This window comes from Camponotus vicinus, unplaced genomic scaffold (genome assembly GCF_025532165.1).
Source record: "Camponotus vicinus isolate PSW18456_S1 unplaced genomic scaffold, iyCamVici1.0 SCAF_6, whole genome shotgun sequence".
NCBI lineage: Eukaryota > Metazoa > Arthropoda > Insecta > Hymenoptera > Formicidae > Camponotus > Camponotus vicinus.
Window position 1 is genome coordinate 6629920 of NW_028141978.1, and position 23816 is coordinate 6653735.

The 23816-nt window shown below is 39.3% G+C and overlaps 1 protein-coding gene and 1 long non-coding RNA gene across 5 annotated transcripts in view; one reads left to right on the top strand and one right to left on the bottom strand.

Moving 5' to 3' along the window:
• The window catches only part of Jbug (filamin-type immunoglobulin domains fbug), a 31664-nt gene extending 7891 nt beyond the window's left edge, over positions 1-23773 (top strand). The window contains exons 6-41 of one of the 4 annotated variants that reach the window (XM_083102269.1): positions 180-393; positions 476-593; positions 834-1021; positions 1236-1391; positions 1611-1752; positions 1824-2029; positions 2526-4017; positions 4097-4232; positions 4486-4565; positions 4632-4799; positions 13997-14143; positions 14218-14445; positions 14514-14828; positions 15061-15279; positions 15392-15712; positions 16881-17102; positions 17175-17362; positions 17515-17719; positions 17811-17948; positions 18028-18201; positions 18275-18582; positions 18663-18891; positions 18974-19102; positions 19182-19397; positions 19531-19707; positions 19870-20109; positions 20183-20326; positions 20962-21120; positions 21223-21371; positions 21467-21653; positions 21744-22006; positions 22082-22253; positions 22336-22554; positions 22628-22824; positions 23019-23321; positions 23594-23773. In XM_083102269.1, the coding sequence (XP_082958395.1) occupies positions 180-393; positions 476-593; positions 834-1021; positions 1236-1391; positions 1611-1752; positions 1824-2029; positions 2526-4017; positions 4097-4232; positions 4486-4565; positions 4632-4799; positions 13997-14143; positions 14218-14445; positions 14514-14828; positions 15061-15279; positions 15392-15712; positions 16881-17102; positions 17175-17362; positions 17515-17719; positions 17811-17948; positions 18028-18201; positions 18275-18582; positions 18663-18891; positions 18974-19102; positions 19182-19397; positions 19531-19707; positions 19870-20109; positions 20183-20326; positions 20962-21120; positions 21223-21371; positions 21467-21653; positions 21744-22006; positions 22082-22253; positions 22336-22554; positions 22628-22824; positions 23019-23321; positions 23594-23662 (8218 nt within the window). In that variant the 3' untranslated portion in view covers positions 23663-23773. Of the gene's footprint in view, positions 1-179; positions 394-475; positions 594-833; positions 1022-1235; positions 1392-1610; positions 1753-1823; positions 2030-2525; positions 4018-4096; positions 4233-4485; positions 4566-4631; positions 4800-12621; positions 13117-13996; positions 14144-14217; positions 14446-14513; positions 14829-15060; positions 15280-15391; positions 15713-15958; positions 16681-16880; positions 17103-17174; positions 17363-17514; positions 17720-17810; positions 17949-18027; positions 18202-18274; positions 18583-18662; positions 18892-18973; positions 19103-19181; positions 19398-19530; positions 19708-19869; positions 20110-20182; positions 20327-20961; positions 21121-21222; positions 21372-21466; positions 21654-21743; positions 22007-22081; positions 22254-22335; positions 22555-22627; positions 22825-23018; positions 23322-23593 lie in introns of those variants that run through there. The other 3 variants (XM_083102270.1, XR_014439360.1, XM_083102271.1) reach the window with 3 other exon arrangements.
• Positions 9281-13736, bottom strand: LOC145973096 (uncharacterized). The gene is made up of 3 exons (XR_014439363.1): positions 13489-13736; positions 12139-13338; positions 9281-10868 (listed from the first exon to the last, which is right to left on the bottom strand). It is a non-coding gene; the product is annotated as an uncharacterized LOC145973096 (long non-coding RNA).
• Positions 23774-23816: the final 43 nt, after the last annotated feature.

Consider the following 23816-nt stretch of genomic DNA (forward strand, 5'->3'; position numbering starts at 1 on the left):
AATTCTCTCTAAAATACACATCTTGTAAAATTGTACGACATACATCGTATTGTTTCTATAATCTCAAGAAATTAGCCTCGATAAGTAACGAAAATTACTTTAATAATATAATGTAATATAGTGTATTTTATAATCCTATTGTCTTAAAACATCATTATATTAATTCACGTAAATTACAGTGTTTACAACTGTCGCAAGGCCATGGAGATATCGAAACGGGAGTTCGACATTCCCATGGTGCTAGAACCAGAGTATCTGGCATCGCCGTACTTGGACGAGCTCTCGGGGATGACCTACTTGTCGTACTTTATGAAGGAAGGCTCGCCGGGCTTCCACGCAACGCTACGATGGGTCAATTCGCAATTATCACATACCTCGATACGGAACTTTACGGTGGGTGGAGTTGAGGCGTCTTGACTTAACAGTACTTTGGTATAATAGAGCCTACAATGATATTCAATTATTCCGCTTTTAGACGGACTGGAACGACGGTAGAGCTCTTTGCGGAATCGTCAGAAATCTGGGTGGACCGGCGCCACCCTACGAGAAACTCGACACCGATCCATTTGCCTGGGAACATAATTTGCAGATGGGTAAGATATGTATTTTTTAATACATTTTGATGTAATATTAAATAAAAATAACATGTCAATTCTAATAAATTTATAATGCGACGTAATATAAAATAATAAGAAATTATATAAATAATATATAAAAAATTGAATATATAAATTTTACTACAATTAAATTCCCCTAAGGAAAAAAACATTTAATTTATTTTTGTTAGCAAATTGTCTTTGAATCAAATTATATAAATATATATTCTTTGTAAGGTATCGACGGCGGTAAAAAACTCGGTGTGGAACCGATCTTAAAGGCAAAAGACATGGCAGACCAGAACGTGGAGCATTTAGGCGTGATGGCGTACGCGGCGTACTTTCAATGGGTGAAGCCTCGCCCTCAAGCGAGTCAACAGATTGCTGTGCACATTGATAGTACATCCGCCCGAGTGCAACAGCCGGTTGGTCAAGTCATTGTTTGTTAATTATATCTTCGCGCCACGGTTAATTGTAAGCAGCGTTCACGAATTTTCACCTCCGCATTGTAGTTTCTTTGATCCCGCCTTATTCGTAAAATCGTGCCTCGTTTGGTGAAAAACAGTTGTAAAAAAGTTTTTACCTCTCGATCTTTCTAATCATATTATTTTGGTAGTAAAGACATTATATTGATCGCAGGCACACTTCAAATTAGAAATGCTCACCAAAGATGTAAATGCAAGGGAAGTGCGCGGTGAAATCATTAGTCCCAACGGACGCGTGGAATGCAGACTTACGTGGAATGGAGCTCACGGCAAAGGCACCTTCGTACCTACTGAAGTTGGCATGCATAAGGTTCGTTCAAAGGATAACATAATTAGAAAATATTTGAATCTGTCTTGAATTTAAATTTTAAGACAATTCTCTGTTGAATTTTCTTAGGAATTCTATTATTTAATCTGATCTTTTCACCTTCAAATTTAAGACTTTTTGAAAAATTATAAATACAAATATTTAGCACGCGATATTAAATATTATCTTTTATGTTATTGCAATTCATTTTTCGCTTTCTAGCTAATGGTATACAACGATGGCGAACTGGTGAACGGATGTCCCTATTATTTCAGAGTTCTACCACCTCTAACGAAAATCAAATCCCCGGGTATGGATCCTTGCGCCATAGGATCTATCGTCGAAGTTCTAGTCAATAGTTATGGTATGTGCCCTCAAAGATAAGTGAAAGGATTTCCTTTCGACGAAAAACAAACTTATAAATTTTTTGTTTAGGAACTAGTCATGATGGTATTGATGTGACCGCATGGTCTCCGACCGGCAGATCTTTGCCGTGTCCCGTCAAGGAAAAGGACGGAGTTCATACAGCGACCTTTCAGCCCGATGAAACGGGAGAATGGAGCATTGCAATAACGCATAAAGGAAATCACATACAAGGCGGTCCCTTCACTTGCTTCGTGTTTGATCCTAATGGAATTAAGGTACGATCGGCGATATAATTCCTTTGTCCTTAATAATTTATAGGTAGAAATGCGTTTTTATCATCTAAATTTATAATCACTTTGTTAAATGAAGCATATGATGAATTAATATAATCAATTCGTGATTAATAATTTATGAACAGATCCAGATAAACAGAACAGACATATTACATATGTTACAATCGCTTATGATAATTATATTTACTTAACATTAAAAAGAATAATAAGAACGCGTAAAGTAGAACTAATTATGTGTAACGAGCTATTCTCTAAAAATTTTTCTCAATATACATCTTGAGTATATAAATTTAAATTTGTTTAATGAATATATCATAAATATATTTTATATATTTATACGCATATTTACAGCTCTTTATAATTTCTATTTTATATAATTGATATACGTTATTAATTATTCTTATTTCTCATATATATTAGATTAATGTAATATCGTTATTTTATGTTGTAAACATAATTTAACAATAATCGCATTCAGCTCTTAGATACCGACGGTGCCATGCCCGGACAACCATTCTCCTTCATCGTCGACGCGCGAGGAACCGGCGGACTCGGTGATGTAATCATCGATATCGTTCACGATAAGCAGTCGGTATCTTACAGGATAGAGGATTTTGGACATATGCAGTACCGAGTGTCCTTTGTGCCTGGCGATGCTGGCAAGTACCGGGTGTACATGTACTTTAACGGCTCAGATGTGCGCGGTTCGCCGTTCTCTATACGAGTAGGTACGCAGAAGGGTTCGCGAAGGTCGAAGGACTCTACGTCCAGCCTAGAGCGATCAAAAGTATCCTCCCTGGAACAACGAATGAACGGGCTAAATATTTCCGCAACGGAACGAACCAGTCCGACTCAGAAATTATATACGTCCACTGTATATAAATCCATCAGTCCAACGCAACGTGGTTATTCGCCGATCCATCAAGCCAGTCCGACTTACAAGATGTCGAGCAATTATATCACCGAGAATTCTACCACCTCGACTTACCACAACACCAACTCCCTAAATCACAGTCCTGTACAAAGGAGTGTGCACAGCCCGTCAGTGCTGAAGGAGACGAAAGATATTTATGGCAACAGCACGTATAACCATAGATCGCCGAATCTGCAGAGTCCTACTTTCATCAAAGAGTCTAAGGATATTTATTCGTCTAGTACACTGAATAGATCACGATCGCCAGATGCAAGTCCAATCGGGCATGTTATCAAAGAGTCGAAAGATATTTACAGTTCGGGATCCCTGAAGAGATCGCACTCGCCGCCGCGGTCGAGTCCGTATCACAGCGTTACGAGTCCCGTTCAAAGTCCTATAAACCGCAGTTTCAGTCCAAGGATCAATGACAAGGATGCATCATTCAATAAGCGTGAATCCACAGATAATGGTGTCGTGGATACCAGCAGCAATGTGCGGGTATCTTCGATGGTAGGTAGCACTTCCAGACGCGATTCCTGGGACGCGATTGCTAAGACGAAATCGCTACTATCATACGGCAGTTTGGAATCCCTGGCGAATCTGACCAACAACTCGCCGACCGCGGAAAATCGGGATAACAGCCCAACCAACAACTTTCTAAACAACAATTACAAGAACGCGCAAAGTTACACCACAAAGAATATATCGTCGCACTCCGCAATGACTAGTTATTCGTCCGTGCAGAAATCTTCAAGTCCCGATTATGGCGCTGGACAAAAATACGATGCTAATCAGACAGCCACTCGTCATCACGGCATCCTAAAGAACAAGAACAACAACTACTATGGCAAGAGCGTGGATGTGACGGACGGTACCCCGACGCACGATAGATACCTGAATAACGGCGGTTCCGTTTACGTATCCGCGTCATCTGGCAAAACGACGAGTTCCATCATCGCCACCGGAAGCGCGCTGGAAACGCTACCGGTACATCGGCCAACCACTTTCAGCGTCAACTCCGATGTGGATCCCAATAAGGTGTCCGTCACCGTTACCGGTAAATCCCGATGCGACTTTCGACGTTAATGATGCGTGTCGCGAATACACAATGATGTCCGGCTTCATACTTTCCGTAGGTCCCACCGGCAAGACCGTACCGGTACAGAGATCAAAATTGCGTGGCTTAATATACACTATCACCGCCGAGGAGGTCGGCGAACATATCATCCAAGTCCTGGTAAACGGCCAGCACATCAATGGATCGCCCTTTAGGTTCGTAGAATGACAAAAACAATGTTTTTATATTACTTCTCGTCTTTGCTATAGGATAGAAATGTTTTCTAGAAACTTTGATATAATTTCAAAATATATATATGTATATATGAGTTCGAAATTGAATATTGAGTTTGAAATATCTAAAATTAAAAATTGAGCTTTCTTCTTTTTCTAACATTTTTTCTAAATATTTATTGAGAGATTGAAATGAGAAAATTTAAATAATATGAGATATTTACGTAAATTTTAGATCGCAAGCGTATAACGCTCGAGCTATACAAGTTGGAAGCATCCCGAATGGAGTGGTGAACCAACCGGTAGAATTTGAAAGTACGTATCTGACTGTATGCATCGTGAAACTCTAAGTGCACTCGATAATGAAGGACGTTTTATCAGTTGACGGATCAAGAGCCGGCTCGGGAAACTTGGAGATCCTCGTGAACGGAGGACACGTTACGAGTTTCGTGAGAGCGCTAGGTAGTCAACGTTTCCTGGCATCGTTTGTGCCACATGAAGCGGTTACGCATTTGGTCGAGATGACGTTCAACGGGGAAGTCATCCCTGGTAAGTAACTTTTTGCGATACTAATATAGTCTAAAATCTTCATAAATATAAGTAAAACTCTTAAACATGCTTTTATCTCCGAAAAATCCAAATTTATTCACGAGTCGTCAAATGATTTTATTTTTTTACCGACAAAATGAATATTTGGTAATCATTTCCTTGCATTAGTCATTTAGGAAAATAATAAATAAAAAATAATAAAAATCATAAACTAATAGATAATAAATAATAAAAAAATCAAAATGCGCGATTATATTCTGGATTTCGAGCGTTAACCCAACAAAGTTTCTACCTCATTCTACAGTTGGAGCACCGTTAGAACTCGGACATTTATCCCGTTTCATTCGCGTAATGCTCCGCGCTAGCATTTGCGTTTGCTACCTTTGCTCGCCGCGAATATCTTAATTTTCACGGTGTGGTTTTTAGCGCTCCTTTCTTTCGTCAAATTCCTATGTGTGGCGGCCTTCGGCGCTTCTCTCTTCGCTAGAATATATATACATATATATATTCCTATCACGTACGCGCACGCACGCGTGCATGCACGTGCACGAGCACACATAACTCCTGGAATGCGTGATAGTCTTTGCCGTCACCATTAAAGAAGCTGGAATGCGCATTCAACGTTGAAATGTTGTTTAAAGGTACGTCGTGCGAATGATGATCTAAGCCTCGAAACGATTCAAAGATATACGCACAAATCAGAATTAATGCATCGATATACATAATTGCCATTTGATCGAAGTAAACTGATTTTAAAATAACTCGATTTATGAATATTTTTATACAAAGGCAAGAAATGCACATATCAAGCTTACAGTTTAATAAGTAAATTTTAGATTATAAATAAAAGTTTAAAAATAAAATTATCCGTTAATACTTTTAATAAATTTGCGAGTAAAATTTTATTGAAAGATACAATTCGTATTTGTTTTCAAAAATTTTTTAATATTTTTTCAATAAACTTTTTCACTTGTTAGGTGCACTTGTAAGTGTTTTTTAATATAAGTAATTCGGTTTTTTCCACAATCTTATGTACATGATATTAAGATTTTTCGACACTTAATTGTTCCCTTGACTTTGCATATACAAGAATAGCGTTATCAATTAATCTACATTAAATCGTTCGATTTATTCTCTCTTAATTATAACGTATCCAATCATAATTTTTCTTAATTCAAATTTATAAAAAGACATACATGGTTTATTAAATTTTTAAGTATTAGCTTATATTCAGAAAAAAGTATTACACATATAAATAGTTAAATAGTCCACATTGGCATTGGATTCGCCTTGCGTTCTGTCATGCTTCGCCACATCAATCATAAATAAAATATACATACTTTTTTCTCACGCGCGCGCGAGCACAATTCACAATGTAGGTACGAGCGTGATCTTATCATGGAAATCATTCACTACGTTACGCTACAAAGCATTATTTTTCTGATGACCTTTAATACTGTTAGGCTACACCGCGGCTCGATTTCCATTGATTATCGCGCGCGATCGGGGAAATGTGTCGTAAGCAACTTCCGGTATTCTCCTTTGCGTCTGCTTCATGGTTCGTGGTAACTTTTAAAAACAGCCTCTGCAATATCTGCAAACGACAGCTTGCAAAATCTCCGCCTTTTATCTTGCTCAATACACGTATGCTGAAGTAATCCTATTATAGGTGTATATAACGTGATCCTTTGAGAAGGAAACACTCTTTTTCGCGGACTATCTTATTTTAATCGAATTTCGAAAAAAAAGACGTCACGAAAGATCATTTCCGTTCGAGTCGATTTTAGAATTTTAATGTTATTATGAAGAAGCGTGCTTTCTTTCCTCTCGCCATGAAATTCTTCGTTCGTGAGGATGCATATAATTACCGTACTCTGTAATAAGTGCCTCTGAGCGTTCTATGCTACTTCGTGCTTTGCGTACTTTTCCTTCGGACGAGAAGGAAGCCATCCAGGAATGTACACAGGGTGATCGAGTTCATCCGCGTCCCAGGCGTGCGAAGCAAGCGTGTCTCTAAGTCAGCGGGTCATCGAGCAGGTCGTTGACTTGCGATTTCACGCATTCACGTGACGTCCCACTGACCCATATGCGACGTCATCGTTTTCTTCGGCTTCCTGAATTTTTCCGCTGCCACCCCACCATCGCGAGGTCGTGATCCACAATACCGAATGACAAGACATTCGTCTCTCTCATGGCCATTTAAGTCACATTATTATATGACTTGATCATAAAATAGTAGACATATCCAAGTTCGTAAAATGACTCGCTAAAAACATAAAATGAGTAATCAATATTTCATATATAATTTTTTTTAATTTAATATTCCGCGATCACAAAATTTGAAATTAAAATTCGAGTAATTTAAATCCGCGACTACTTATATTTGATAATTATATTTATTCATCTATCCTATTATTAAAGGATAAAGCTTCGAAAAAAGAAAGAACGCTTTGAGAAAGTGAAATTGTTGTCCATAGAAAGACTAGAGGATACCTATAACTCTCTGCTACGCTACTACGTCCACGAATAATATTATTTGGATACCATGTACAGTGTACTCTCTATAATCGTGACTGCGTGTTATTCACGCAGGGAAGTAGCATTATACTCGGTAACCACATTATTATCTCTACCCTCTCACATTACAGACGAGAGAAGAAAAACACCAAATAAAACTTTTCTCTCTACCACGTTTTTCGATACTTCTCGACTCATGTATGTTTTATAATATAATGTTAACAGACATTATTTTTTGCATAATGTTGCTTATTTGATAATCTCTGAATCTTATCTGATAATCTCTTATATATACATACAAGAAAACACGTATACATTTGTACAAGTATCGAAAAAAGTTAAAATAATTAAAGTGGATTTTTATAGAGAGAGATTAAAATAGGATACAAAATTAAAAATAGAATTAACAATAATTTTAATTAATTTTCATCGCATTGCTTTAAAAATAACGCATGGTTGCAATTTACGGGAGAATATATCGGATATTATTGCGTAATTGAACTTATTGTCAATACGCTTCAATGCATTCCTTGGATCGATATTTTACTTGCATCCGCTATGAAAATTGCGCATGAAATATAAGTATATATGATATAATGAATATCGTGTAGATCGTAGGTGTGGCTACAAACTCATGTCGGCGTACAGACGTATTTGGTTACGAATGAGGATACGTAAGCCGCTCTACCTACCTATCTACCTATATGAATATAAACACAATTCAGCACGGTCGTAGCACCTTGTGCAACACCTAGTCTCGGCATAATTTCTATATTAGCCCTTCGTGAGTCATGATTCGTTTCTTGAAAATTATCTCGAACATTATTTTAAAAAAAATAACATAATGGCGAGAAACACGAATATATAAATCAAATTTAGCACGAAAAATTCGCGATAATACGAAGATAAATTTACAGCAACGAAATATTTATCCCCTCTTTGCCATCGTCGTTACACATCGATTGCATTCCGCGGGATTTTATACTCGGTTCTGCTTCCTTTCGCGTAATCATATAGCGAAGCGAACACGCGGACCGTTATCATCGATCGGAAGAGGAAAGAAACGAACGTGGTTGTTTCCCCGCGCGACACCCCATAAAGGTGCAGCCGATCGAACCATGTGGAATGCGTTCTTATGCGCTTGTACCGTGCCAAGAAAGTTATCGCCGATCTCCCCCGGTCTCGTATAACTTTATCTCACAAGTTACTTTTTCCGAAAGTCTTCCCCGCGTCTCGCTTGCCGGCCGATTACCTTTGTTGTAAAGTCATGCAACGCGCTTATTTGAATACAGGTAAAACACGCTAGGTCTCGATCAATTAAAAATTTCGGATGTAATCTCGCGAGGAAACATTATCTTCAATCTCTAAAGTCGGATGACAGAGGAATAAAAATTTACGCGAATATAAATGACACATGCTCTTTATGCGATTTCAATATTAATTAGGTCTTGCAACGTATGTGGAGCGAATTCCTTCAAGTTGCGATACGCACTTAAATTCCCAAACCGACTTGCCTTACATAACTGCTGTGATTATTAAAAGCAAGATCGTTAATTTTTCGCTTTACGTAATATCGCGATAAGTGCAGGTACGATGGAATCGATGGCACAGAGTGAGACGAATTTAATAAAAGCAATGTGTGTTGAAGCGAGGCTTCTATTTGACCGTGACAACCGATGAGAGAAAATCGCACACACGGTTGCAATTATAGAAACCCAAGAGATCGCGTGTCGATACGCGATGCGCACTTGACACCGTTAATTTTACGACTCTTCATTAAGAAGTCAATTAGTTCGAGAGAGATAATTAAGCGGCACATTAGCTTTTGCCCGCTTTAATATAGCTTAAAAAATAACTGTGATTCTTTCTCAATGTAATGTAAAAAAGATAATAAGTTCGCTCAAATATCTCTAAAAAGAAAACAAAGCGTAATAAATTAATAAACCTCGAAAACACAACAGTCGACTCGGTGAAACATGAATTTATTTCAAAGTGAATTAAAGAGATAAACTAAAATTGGACAAGTGCAATTTCTCACCCGACGACACGCTCCATAGATTTTCATCTTAGCTCAAGCACTTTGATAATGAGCCGCGATTTTAAAACATAATCTCGCTTGTAATTAACGTCGTCCGCGCAAACGAGTGCAGTTGACTCGCTCGAATGATCGCGATGTGGATTTATTCCAAGACGAATTTTTCTGCGTCATTCTCGCTCAAGGATCTCGTCACTCAAGGATCCAGAATTTAAGAATTCAATATTAAAAAAAAATACATCGATACAAGGTTAATCTAAATAAATATACAAATGTTGGCTTTGTTTTTTTCGAAATGCTTTTGATTTTATTCACGTGGAATATAATCCTCATCGCGAAATTCGTCGCATAAAATGTTTTCGGATTAACGTGAAGAATCGAGGAAAAGGCGGAGCGATATCTGAGATTTCTACGACCGCGATTGTCGGTGATTTCAACGATCGAATCAGCTGACATAAATGCGTAATCGTTTGCAATGTCATCGATTCTTCAGTTGCGATCGTTTTAATAACAATAACGGCAATCGATCGATTATGCGGCATAGAATGAAACTCGAGATTGATTAGATTTTATTGCTCGCTCCAAATATACAGGATGTCTCGAAGAAACAGTATTGTGAAGTAGTATTATGAAATATTCAATTCGCATCTTCTTTTGTAATGTAACTTTAATTTAGATTTTTATACGCGTTCAAAATTTTTTAAACTCTCGAATCGACATATCAGAATCTCCGATTTCATGTTTAAAAATTATTGTACATTTAATAGTTTCCAATCGGCCAATAAAATCTTTATGTATTAAATTTTTTAGATTTTTAAAGTTATGGATCTTTCTCGAAATTAAATTTGCATTGCCGGTTTAGACATTCTGTATATCTATTATAAAAGACGAAGCTATAATATGATTAGAATCAATGACCAAGCCTACAGCTGCAATTGCCCGTCTGTGACTCGACCGCGCATCGAGAAATATCAGCCATATCTGTTCATATATATGAAGAATTTAATCTTTTCAAAGTATTATATCTTGTCATTCCACGAGTGATTAACATATTAAATTACCTCGTAAACGTCTTTCGCATTTTTATCTCACTTAATGCGCAACTACTTCGAGGTGTTATCTAAAACTGTTCTTCGACAAATCCGTATTTTCTTAATCAGTTCACTCGGATTACCGTTAACTTGACTTCATTTCGACGGCAAGAATTAGTTAATTAATATTCGCGAGTAATCGTATTTATCCATCTATGTGACCTTGGGACTTTCGGTGTAACATGTGAGGCCGGGGAGTTTCCGACAATTTTGGATCTACTGGTTGCGTGCTGGACGACCCGTTATGTCTGGGAATGCAGCAGCGATTCACCGTGCACGGTCGCTTCGACGTAACTTCTCCGTCGTCAAGAATGTAGCATACGCCTCGGCGATTCAGCAAAAAAAAAATATTGTCTCATCAATACATTGTCAATGTCATAATCGAAGTCTCGATTGAAACGATGCTTTGGACGGAAAGCAGGTCACCTTAAATTAAAAATCAACGTGAAATTCGCATGATAAACTTTTCTCATGTAATGATAAAATTAAGCAAGCATTTATTAATAAGACTCTACGACTAGATTATTGTTGCAACTCCTGTCCTTTGTGACCGCCAGCTGTTCTCTGCAAGTGAAACCGCAGCTGGCAGAAACATTCAGGGGACTCTCGTACTCTCAAACTGAGATGAATTATTACATCAATCGAGAGCCACCGACGACTAATTTGTTAACAACCGATCTCTATTATTGCAACGTATTTAATGATCGCCAGCTGCGATTTGCGTCTGAAAGGACGGCGCTTTTCTTGTACAAATGCAACTGCATGACACTCCTAAGGAGCAGAAATTGTGACAAACACGCAGGCTGCATGTTATTAACATGTCGCGTTACATAAGAGCTGCCTATGAACGGTAGCCCGTAGATGTCAAGGAATTTATATATGTAATCACATCTCGCGAATGGGTCACGCATGTCCTAGACTCTTCCTGCAAAATTGTATTATGCTAGTGTCAGATGTACTTATACAAGTAGCGCAAATACAAGCAGTAGCCGTTATTTTCCGTTACATACCGGTTCTCTGCGAAACAGCTATCATAGATAAGGTCGACTCATTAATCAAAATTCGGAAAGATCGAAAACATTGCCACATATATGATTGACCGATCGTCGCGGAGGATTGGAAATTAATGACAGGCTTTTGAAAGAAAGAGACGCTTATCTCTTTTCACTCGTGAGACCCGCGCGTGAGAAACGCTTAATTTTCTATTTGTGATCCCAAGCTGAAGGTATCGAAATAACGCGGATCAGGTATCCGCGAGAGAGATCGTACAGACTGCAGCCGATCGGGTGAATAAGAAACGGATGGGAACAGTCGGATGTATCCTGTTCTCCCGAGGCCCTGCGGTTAAGGCCCCCCTCTGCCTCCTCATTCATCTTGCGATCGCAAACACTGTAATGATGAATATGGAGATCGTGTCGCGCGTGTCCATAGACTTTCGAACGTACACGCGAATTTCATGTTTTATAAAAAGTATGCTAATAACGTGGAAAAACGTGATTGAGCAACGCAGGCGGATCGCAGGCGGAGAAAGTAAAGATATTCGAGATCGATCGATCATTGACCCTTGCAGGTAAAAAAATCTGGAGCATATAATCGGTCTAGGAATCTCGTTCAATGTCGGCACGAGAGTAGAATCGTATACAATGAATATAAATAAAATGGGACTTATTTGCGCTACGTATACTTGAGAACTTACATTGTGTACCTTTACAAGTCGCTTCAAAGTGACACGCTCGTGGCAGTAGTTAATATATCCCGGATGTAGTCGAAAGAATTAGACTCGGAAGATTTCTATATCTCGAATTAGGAGAAATCCAGAACAGTGTCTCTCTTCTCATTTCCATTGTGTAGATCCTTTGAGAAATCTTATCTCTAAAATTGCAAAAAAACAATGGATTCAGATATGTTCTAAAGTTGACGTTTTTGACAGAAATAAATTAAAAATTAAAAATATAATTTTTTTTTAAATACATAAAGAAATAAATTAACTTGAGATATAATATTGCGTCACATATCTTTATCGCCGAACATGTGCGAGGAATACAGGTCAAGCGTAATCGCAGAACCGTCTTCAGTGACGGGAGCGCCGGTCTGTTGGCGCGCCAGGAGGGTATACGGCCCTGGTTCCGGGCCCGAGTGGCGGTGGGCCGTGGCACGGGCTGGGGCACACACGCTCGTCGTCCCGTCCGTCGTTCAACTCGGTCGAGTCCGCCGCGTTGCGTCGCGTCGCGTCGTGGATCGCGCGAGATCCTGCGTTCGGCTCGTTTTTCCCGCTCGGTTCCGCGGGTGCCGCGTGTTTCTTCGAGTGCGCTTCAGCTGGATTCGTCTAGCCGACCTCCCGTGGAGAATTCTCTTCTGTCCACGTCCGTTCCGGCGTGATGCAGCTGCGGGAAGCTGGCGACGTCGCGATCATCGTGCGAGCCGATCTCGCGCAATCTCGAGAGTGAGGTCGTCCCCTCACCTCGCACTCCTCGTGGCGGATCCTGGCGACGCAGGATCGATGCGCGTCATCCGTCATCTGTCGTTCTTATCGCGTGCGTCTTCGTTGGATCGCGAGATTAATCTGGATCCACAAGCCGCGCTCTGCCCCCTTCCTCTCTCTCTCCCCCTTTCTTTATAATCTAGGTTCTTCCAGCGTCTTTCCAGGTTTCCACCCGCATCGCGACTCGCCGAGGTAATTGACGACTCACTTAAGTTATCTCTCTCGCTGTTACTTGTCGGAATTCAAACATTCCGACAAGTTCGTCGTTCCCATGATGTCATGTGCGACAGTGGAAACGTCACGAAAGGCTCGTGTTTTTTTTGCGTCTTCGCCATGTAATTTCGAAGATCGGACTCTCCGGGGATTATACCGGTTTCGATGCAGTTTCATACTTGTTTCGACGATACTCTTACCCTGGAACAAAGTTAATTAGACGTACGTGGAAAAAAACAGAAAGGAGCTGGTTTGACAGCGCGTACGTCATGCGCGTGGCAGGAGGTTAGAGGACGAATTGCGAGTTACGTTGCACTTCCGGAGATTTGGAATTCGATTTGAAACGATTACCTGTATCAGTCATCCGCAAAAGTGTACTATTATTACAATCGGAGAAGCTTGAGTAACGGTGTTGACGAAAGGGCGTTGTTTACGCACGAAAATAGTGTGTGGGAAGCGCGAAACCACTCATATACAAAGGCCCATATTCTGAATCCTCTTTTATCGATAAAAGTGCTCCTAAAAGCGGCCTGTAACCAATCAGAAGGCTTATATGCCACTTTTAGAGGCACTTTTATCGATAAAAGAGGATTCAGAATATGGGCCAAAGTGTCGCTCTTTAAATCGAATGACAGGTCGATGTTTTCATAGAGAAAAAAAATTGTTGCAAGTCCCTATATTTCAAAACAATTATTTGGCGGGATAATATAAAAGTGGAATAATAATTGTGATTAATTATCTAAAATAAAATTAATGGAGATAGCATTTTGAGATGGTTACTTATGAGTGTGAAGTGTTCTTTACATCGGACTCTATTGGAAATTTATTTATTTATTTTATTTTAATTGAAAATTATCAGGGTCACCTTGGCGAGTTGGCATCATGCCTGCACCGAAGATGTCAGTGATCGGTGATTCAATCAGGCTGGTTCCTGCTGGTAGTCCCGCTATCTTTGAGCTGTCCGCGTTAGGCTTCAGCAGCAGCGAGATTGACGTCAAAATCATAAGTGAGTGTTAATTTGTTAATTGACTCTGAGGTAATCTACAATTATACTCGATGTACTTATTCGATGAATTGCAGCACCCTCGAAGAGGCACATTTCCGCGAGAATTGACGAGGAGCCAGGACGTTCCGGCGAATTTCGCGTCGAGTTTACGCCAACTGAAGTAGGCAGCCACCTCGTGGAAGTGAGCATCGCGGGACAGAAGCTACCGGCAGGACCGCTCGTCGCCAAGGTGTACAATAGTAGTCTGATCCAAGTTACTGACGTACCTAGCGCTGTAGTTGGCCATGCCTGTCAATTCAGAGGTAAATTGTTGATCTTATTGTACATCTTGTGCATCCATGAATGTGTCTGAAATTTCTAATTTTTATAGTGGATGCCAGCGCTGCAGGAGAAGGCCAACTAGAAATCTCCATAAACGAAGGAGAAGTGCCTAATCATGTTCAAGTAGTGGGTGGTGGTCGTTGTCTCGTATCTTTTACTCCTGAAATTGCTAAGCCTCATTATATCGATATAAAGTTTAACGGAGAAGCAGTACGTGGATGTCCCTTCATCTGCAACGTATCTGACACAAGCAGAGTCACACTGAGTATGAATCATTTAGAACTAATTCCAGTCAATCATCCTGCCAGTTTCCACATGGGAGTCGATGGAAGTGGCAGTGCAGAATTAGCGGTTTCCGTAAGGGGTTAGTGATGCATTAAATATTTATTATTATAAACAAAACTGACAGATACTGAAATCTACATAAGTTCTTAAATGTGCAATATATTTTAAATTTCATGGATATATTAAAAAAGCATACATTTATCAATTTATATTAATGAAGTTCTCTTTCTCTGTCTCTCTATATATATATTGAATAATTGTCTAATAGTTTCAAATTCCATGGATTTTTCAAAAGAAAAAACTTCTTTCAGGGCCAAATAGCGAATTGCCAGTTAAAGTTACTGGTGACATAAGTAATGGTTTCACCGCTGAATTTATACCAAGGGACGTGGGTGTACATTCAATTAGCGTAGAATACAACGGTTATCCCGTTAATGGCACGCCGTTTTTAGCCAAGGCATTCAACGCGGATAATGTACTAATTGGACCTGTAGCTAGAGGCAGCGTTGGCCAACCAACCCACTTTACTGGTACATACTAGCATTAAGTTAGCAGTTAAATAAATATTAGAATGTATCCTCTTAACATACTTTGCATTTTGATGTTGAGAATCTACTTGATGCGTAATCTTTTTGTCGACAGTCGATGCGAGTCAAGCTGGTGAAGGAAATCTGGAGATTACAATATCAGCTCGTGGTCAAAATATACCAACACAAGTAACGCCACAAGGAAACGCGCGGTTCTCCGTTAGTTTTGTACCATTTGAGGCGTCCGAACATGTTATCAATATAGCATTCAATAAGAAAACTGTGCCTGGTTGCCCTATAATAACGCGTGTGGGTGGCGACAGCCACGTAACCGTGAGTGGGCAGGCACTGAGCAGCGCTGGATTGGGACGGCAAAGCTATCTAACTGTCAGTAATGTTGCCGGTAGCTTGGAAGACTTAGAAGTTAATGTTGAAGGTAAATATCGTTGTGCACGATTCGCACGAGTTCATCGCTCGCAAAGTGATTTAATTGTTAGCACGTATATTGTGACAAAAATGCACAGAAGCATCCATGTGTTGATTCACCATGTTTTTAATACCGGAGGGATCTCTCCTTTTGTTCTTAACGTCATGGAATGTCGACGTAATTGTATAGAATTGTGTTCATCTGTGTCTCATTAATCTATTAGCTTGAGAGCAATTTTCTCTCTCTCTGTTGCAGGTCGGCCAGCTTTCAGACTACGACATTACTAGACTTCTCAAAAACTAATCTCGCTCTTATCTTAATTTATGGATATATAATGTGAAACACACACACACACACATGGTGGTGGGTTCTTAACTTAATCTTTTGACAATCTTGTATAAGAATAGACTAAATCACTCTCCTCTACTCGTATAACTTTTTATATCTGTTGTTACCACTTGGAAGTATTACAAATGCTTAATTTGTGGGTTCCAGTAGTGGGGAGGCTACGGAAGTCATCTAACATTTCGTAATCACATTCCTACTTATATTTTGTGTATTCGCGAAATGTATTTGACTTACGTTAAGCCATCTTTATGGTGCTATATGTTTATTTTAAGTTGTGCATAATTGTTAAATCTTTCAATGCAATGATATATGAGTCTCTAATCTGAGATTTTTAAACGCACAATGTCTCTTAACAAGTGTGCCAATATATTTTAACTCTAATATACACATTTATATCATAACGTTTTATATGAAAAAAGTTACTATAAGGTTTTTTTGTTTTTGACGTGATAACATTGAGTATTTATAATAATTATTTTTTAATATATCTTCGCTCTGCTGGTTGCTTTGCTCAGCCAAGCATGCTAAATGAATTAGAGGATAATCTTGCATTAGTTCTGCGTGCGTTCAAGCTGAAGCGAATTAGAAATAACGTATGTACAGACGAGATACACGGCTTTCTCCTATTAGTCGCAGTTAACAATTATTTATCATAGTTATAAATTTCTGATGCGTAGTCTGCTTTCTTTAATGTTGCTTAATACAAGTTTATAACAATGCCAATTGAACATATATGCGAACCTCTTCGTGAGTTGGCCGTTCTGGTGTCCACCCCGAGTAGATGGCTATCTCTAATGATATTAAACGACTAACCCGCCGGACTTGATAGGGCCCAATGGACAGGCCGTACCTGCTCAGGTCACCGATAACAAAGACACGACATGCAGCGTGGCGTTTACACCGAGAGTCGTCGGCGAGCACCGAATATCGGTGAACTATCGGAATATCCCGGTGGCCGGCAGTCCGTTCAGCTGTAAGGTGTACGATGTTGCTGCAATAAAGGTGAAAGACGCTAAGCGTGGTGTTATCGGATTGCCCGTAACTTTTCTGGGTACGTTTTTTTATTATTATAATTTTAAACGCAAGTTTATACTTGAGATAAACCTCGTTTTCTCATCCACAGTCGAGACCAGTCAAGCGGGACCGGGTAATCTGGAGGTCACTGTCAACGGCGGACGAGTACCGACGTCAGCTCAGGCGCAAGGTCCTCATACGTATGCGATCTCATTTACACCTCGAGAACCGATCGTGCACACAGTGGATTTGCGATTTAACGGGGAGGATGTACCTGGTAGTCCGTTTAGTTGTCAGGTACCTTATTTTTCGAATTGTATGAATTCACACGATAATTTAAGTATATAAAAAAGTTCCGTTATTTAAAATTAAAATTACTCTGATAACTATTATGCGTTAAATAACGCAAAACAAAATGCTAGTATAAGAGATTTATCAAAACTATTTAGGTCAGCGATACGGCAAAAGTATTAATAACCGAGGGACTTGAGAAAGTATCTGTGAACCGTGTCGCGACCTTTACAATAGAAGCTGATGCATCTCTCGGTACGCCCATCGTCGAAGTGCTCTCACCTACTAGAGAAAGTTTACCTGTACACATCAAACAGAACAGTCACGGCGTTTACACCGCTGGATTTACTCCAAAGGATGTTGGTGTGTATACTTAATTTAAATGGGAAAAAAATAATTATAAAATCATATAATTATAAAATCATTATTGTTTTAAATCATATCCATAATACAGGCGATCATAGCGTCGAAGTGAAGCTCAGTGGATCGCACGTAGAAGGCAGCCCGTTTCTTGTCAAGGCTTATAACGCTGATAAAGTTAAAGTGACAGATATAAATAGCGGAGTCGTCGGCAAACCAGTGTTCTTCAGCAGTAAGATTATTTCTTTCATAGCAGCGTATGAAGAATTATTATTATACAAAATATATAACATTTTTTTTATTTGTTCTAGTCAACGCCAGTCAAGCTGGAGCTGGAAATTTGGAAATTATAGTAGCAGTAAATGGCAAGAATGTTCCGAATTACGTGCAAAGCGAAGGTAATGCAAAGTTTAGGGTCAATTTCAAACCACAAGAAGCTGCTGTACATAGTCTCAGTGTCCGTTTCAATGGAGAGCCAGTTCCAGGTATGAAAAGAGTCTATCTACTCGCATGATTTCACTTTCAATTCTTTATATAATGTTTCGTCTAAATTCTTAGGTTCGCCCTTTAGCTGTAAAGTAGTAGGTGCCGGTCAAGCAGCAATTTCTGGTCATAATCTAAAGATGGGTGCGGTGAAACGACTAATGTCCTTCACTGTAGATCCGCAGACTCCATCCACGAATTGCGACGTTATCGCAACGCCACCGTCAGGCATCGCTTTACCTATTACTATTGAACCTATCGATGGCAAGTATAACGTGAGCTTCGTACCCACGGAAGTCGGCAGACACAACATCAGCATCCTGATAGACGGCGAATCGATTAAAGGCTCTCCATTCGCTTGCAATATTTATGATGTGACTAAAGTAAGTTGCCAATCACGTGAAATTAAAACATTAGATGCTCTCAATATTGGATGTAACGTTGGATGTCGTAATGTTTGTAGGTACACGTGTCTGGTCTCACGGAAGCTTTACTGGGCCAGGCAACTACATTTACCGTCGATGCCGCGGAAGCCGGTGAGGGAACGCTAGAGCTGGTTGTAAGCACGGAGAATAACACCGTTAAAGCCGAAGTAGTGGCCTGCGCACGCGGACTGTATGATGTTACATTCGTGCCACAGACAACAAGTGCACACTATGTTAATATCAGTTTCAATGATGACAACGTGCCAGGTTTGTACGCAAACAATTTCATTGATCGCTTTTCGAACTTGAAAAATAATAGGTATTTACAATTACGATATATTTACATCAGGGAGTCCATTTAAATGTCCCGTGGTTAGCAGCATGTTACACGGTCCATCGATGATCCGAGTCGGTAATACGGCTTATATAGATCTGGATATGTCCGACTTGAATGGTCCTGTAGCAGCGGAAGTTACCGGTAAATTATCTAAATATTAGTAAAATTATCAGATACAATTTATCTTTCTCTACAATGCTTCTCTATTCTTTCGATTCAGGTCCGGACGGAATAATCATTCCTTGCACTTTAACAAAATTATCATCCAGTTTATATCGCGTAGAAGTTAGAACCCGACAGGTGGGAACATATAGTATAATATTCAATGACGGACACAAGATGGTCAGTTCGCAAACGCTTCAAGCTTTCGATCCCAGCAAAGTTTCTATCAAAGAAATAGCAGACGTGGTTTGTCATCGACCCGGAACTATTTTAGGTAATTATTCGAATGTATATAAGTTTTAATTATAATGTTTAGGGTACTAAATTAAATATATTGATTTATGTAAAAGATAAGAAATAGGAAATGTCATAAATATATTTAATATATTTTGTTTCTTTTTTGTTAGTTATCGCGTCGAAAGAAGCTGGTCCTGGAAAATTATCTGTCAATGTACGCGCGGGTGGTGCGGATGTTGACAGTTTAATAAGAGAAGGAGAGAGCGGTGTTTACGAGATCATATTCCATCCGACACGCACCGCGCCTCACAAAGTTCATATAAAATACAACGAAGTCCATATTCCTGGTACTTATCGATTTTCATTATTCATTGTATTAAAGTGTTGTTAATGTTTCCGAAAATTTTATTTATATATGTATATTTTCAAAGATTTTATTATACTTATAATTAATATATATATTAGAAAATATTTTGATATATCTGAATTTATTTTTATAACATTCACAGGTAGTCCATTGGATGTCACGGTACGTGGTCCTACTGGAGGACGAGAAGTGACGGCGACAGGTTTGGGTCTGTATCAATCATGCGTCGGGAAAGTAACATCCTTCACTATCGAAACTCTCGGACGTCCCGGCAAGGAGTTTGACGTCGTTATCAGTGGTCCGCAGGGTAACGCCGTGCCTGTACGTTGTTATCAGCATCGCGACGGCAATCTACTCGCCGAATTTACAACGAATAGCGTCGGTAGGATTAAAAAAGATTTTATTGTTAGGCGATAAAATATTTTTCGAAACTATTAAATTTTCTTTTCGTCCAGGCACATACAAAATCGACGTGCTTCACGGTGCAAAACCAGTTTTGGGCTCACCATTCTTTTGCCAGGCTTTCGATGCTGCTAAGGTGAAACTTCAGGAATTAGGACCTATGACGATTTCAGTTCACGATCACATCGCATTTAAACGTAAGTATAAATAATAATTATATCATGTAACATGAATAATATTTTTGCACAAAATAATACAATGTTGAAGAAAAATATATTAAATATACATAGAACTAATGTCAAAGAAATTTTAAGCAACTATAATAATTTCGAGTTAAAATTTTTTTTATATAAATATGATTCCATGCGCAATTTATTTGCAACAATTTTCCTCATTTGTTGTGCGAACGAAATCGTTTTCATGCGCAAAGAAAGTATGGACGAAACCTAGATACAAACGATACGATTGAAATCAAGTTATTAGAGCTAATTAAAAAATCGTGTTAAATGCTAAGTAATCGTTTGGCGAAACGTGTCGGAACGTGTAGTGCTGTGTTTATTCGAGTAAGCGTAAATGCTTCCCGTGTTTATATAAATATGCTGACATACTAAGCATAAGCGGGAGAAAGTAACGAGTCTTTTCTAGTGCACCATAACTGTGCGACGAGCTTCAAGGCCGCACTTAGAATGTAATTGCAACTCAAATACTTAGACTACTTTCAAATAGTCTCACTTCACGCGTCGCTCGAGTGAATAGTTGCGATATACTTTTGAGAACTGCGTTATCGAAGAAGAAAAGTCACGGAAATTATCGGAGTGTATTGTTATTACAGTGATGAAAGTCGACGCCGGCATGGCTGATTTGGACGTGACGGCGACGAGTCCATCAGGTCAAGAGATTCCGCTGCAAGTCACTCCGCTCAACGATGGTGCCGAGATGATCGAGTTTTCGCCTAGTGTGCCTGGCACTTATATGATCAACGTCACTTATGGTAACAATCTTTAGACACAAGGAGAAAAGACAAGTTCTTTTATTCTTTATATCGAAAAAGAATTTCACATCTGTCATTTTTAATTCTCTTATGTGGCAATAGGTGGATGCTCCGTACCTGGAAGTCCAGTGATATGCACTGTCGATGCGGCTGGACAAGCTCGCGCGAAAGGAGAAGGATTGCTGAGCGGTCACGTGGGTAAAGCGGCGCATTTTATCGTCACCGGCACGAGAAGTCCGCCAGCAGTTCAGGTATTTGCATACGTGATAAGAAAGTTGCTTTCATCGCTTCATCGACATGCATGTAGGATTTTTTTTTACTTAACGTAGCAACGTATGCATCGCAGGTGGATGGACCGGACAGTGTTTCTAAGACTACCATCGAAGCGGGAGCTAATCCGGGTACGTGGAATGTATCTTACATACCGACTGAGGTCGGAGTGTTCGACGTGAGAGTTGTCTGCGCTGGACAGCAGCTACCGGGATCCCCGTGGCATCCGAAAATCATAGACACGCGAAATCTTCGTGTTATCGGTGAATAATTAAAAATAATATAGTATACATTGCGAAATATTTCTATTCACTTCTATTCACTTTACAATATGTGTATAATCTTGTGTACAGGTGGCTGGTCGGCTGTATGCGATGATATTGGACGATTGAAACTGCATCCGTCGAATAAGATTAGTTTCGATACCGCGGAGGCTGGACCCGGTGAAATCAACGGAACTATCGGCGATCATCCTCTCGCTTTCGAAATGACGTCTAGCAACAGATTAAAGCTGGTTCCGCCACAGATAAGTAGTGGCGAACACCGTCTGGAGATACTGTTCAACGGCACACCGTTTCCTGGTGCACCGAAGCTTGCAATTGTGCAGGATTTAGAGGTTTTTCATCGATTATATTAAATTCCGAAATCGCGCATTTGATAACATATCATCGTATAATTATTTCCTGTCTAGCCACCGGTGCAGGATTCAAGTCGAGTATTGCTCAAAGGACGAGGATTGACATCGGCTAAATGTGGCGAAGAAGTCAGTTTCACCATAGATGGTTCTCAAGCTGGTAACGGGACTCCGAAAGTACAACTTTTCTCGCCTACCAACGAACTGAATGTCATGTTACAACATCTAGGTAAATAAAAAACAGCGTAGAAAGCTTAAAAATACGAATTAGAAAGCAAGCGCTAAATACCTTTCGTATAAAATGCACACAGGTGACAGTGTTTATCGTGCAAGTTATATACCATTAACACCGGATCCGCTTTTGATGACGGTGTCGTGGAACGGAAGGCAACTAAAGGGCTGCCCATTACAAATAAATGTCACGAGCGCGGCTGATGCATCTAGAGTTATCTGTTCTGGTGATGGATTGAAACATGGTATCGTCGGGCAAGAGATACGAAGTTTCATCGATACCAGAAGAGCTGGACCAGGTAAAAATCTATTTCATGCTTGGATAAGTATTTATTGCTTCCGGTTATTTTTCATCGGAGACTTGTCTCACAGGCGAGTTAACGGCACATTGCGTCGGACCACATAAAGTAGCGTACTGCGAGCTGTACGATCACGGCGATGCCACTTTCACGTTAAACGTGAAACCACAAGAAGCGGGTCGGCATGCATTAACGATTAAATATGCTGGAGAACACGTTCCCGGTTCTCCGTTTACGTTGCGTGTCTCTGGAGCCCCGGATGCTTCAAAGGTACTGTTAACATTTAAATGTAAAAATTTTTTAAAAAGAAATATCTAATCATTAAAGATATAATACATAAATTCTAAATTTAAAATGAGAATAATCTCTTTTAATTAATAAAAATATTAACATTAATTTTTTTTCATGAAAAAAATTAAATCATTTTAATACATTTTAATTAAGTTAATTTAATCAAATATCAGGTTCGTGTTTACGGACCGGGAATCGAACACGGTGTATTGGCGACATTCCAGTCGCGATTTATTTGCGATACGCGAGGCGCCGGCGCTGGTCAGCTCACGGTGAGAGTACGAGGACCTAAGGGAGCGTTCAGGGTGGAAATGCAACGAGAAACTCAGAAAGACCGGATCATTCTTTGCCGATATGATCCGACGGAACCTGGGGATTACAGAGTAGAAGTTCGTTGGGCTGGTGTCCTGGTGCCAGGCTCTCCGTTCCCTGTTAAAATTGTCGACACACAGGACGAATTGCTAATGCTTACTCAGGTAAGAATATATAACTATAAGAATATATATAACTATATTTTTAAATTTTTATATAAAAAAATTAATGATAAAATATTGTCACTTTTAATATTATAAAAAAGAAGCGTATATATAAACATTTTTAATTACACTTGAAGCGTCTTCAAATGTAATTAAAAATTTTTATATATATATTGTATAGTAATAGGATGACGTGTAATTTAAATGATAATATTTGATAGATATTATACAACAGTGCATTGAAATAGATGCCATCGATTCATGTATTTCAGGGCGGAGATAGTTATTCAACGGGCCATCATACTATCACATCGTGGCGTGGATCGCAAGCTATATTATAGAAACGCCGCGGCTAACAAATATTGTTATTATTTTGTATGAACTAATATATTTAATAATATATATGGTAATTATTGTAACTTATGCAATAAACTCTCAACATTCCATTTAAATATTCACATTTATTCTTTTCAGCTAAATTCTTTACATCGAGTT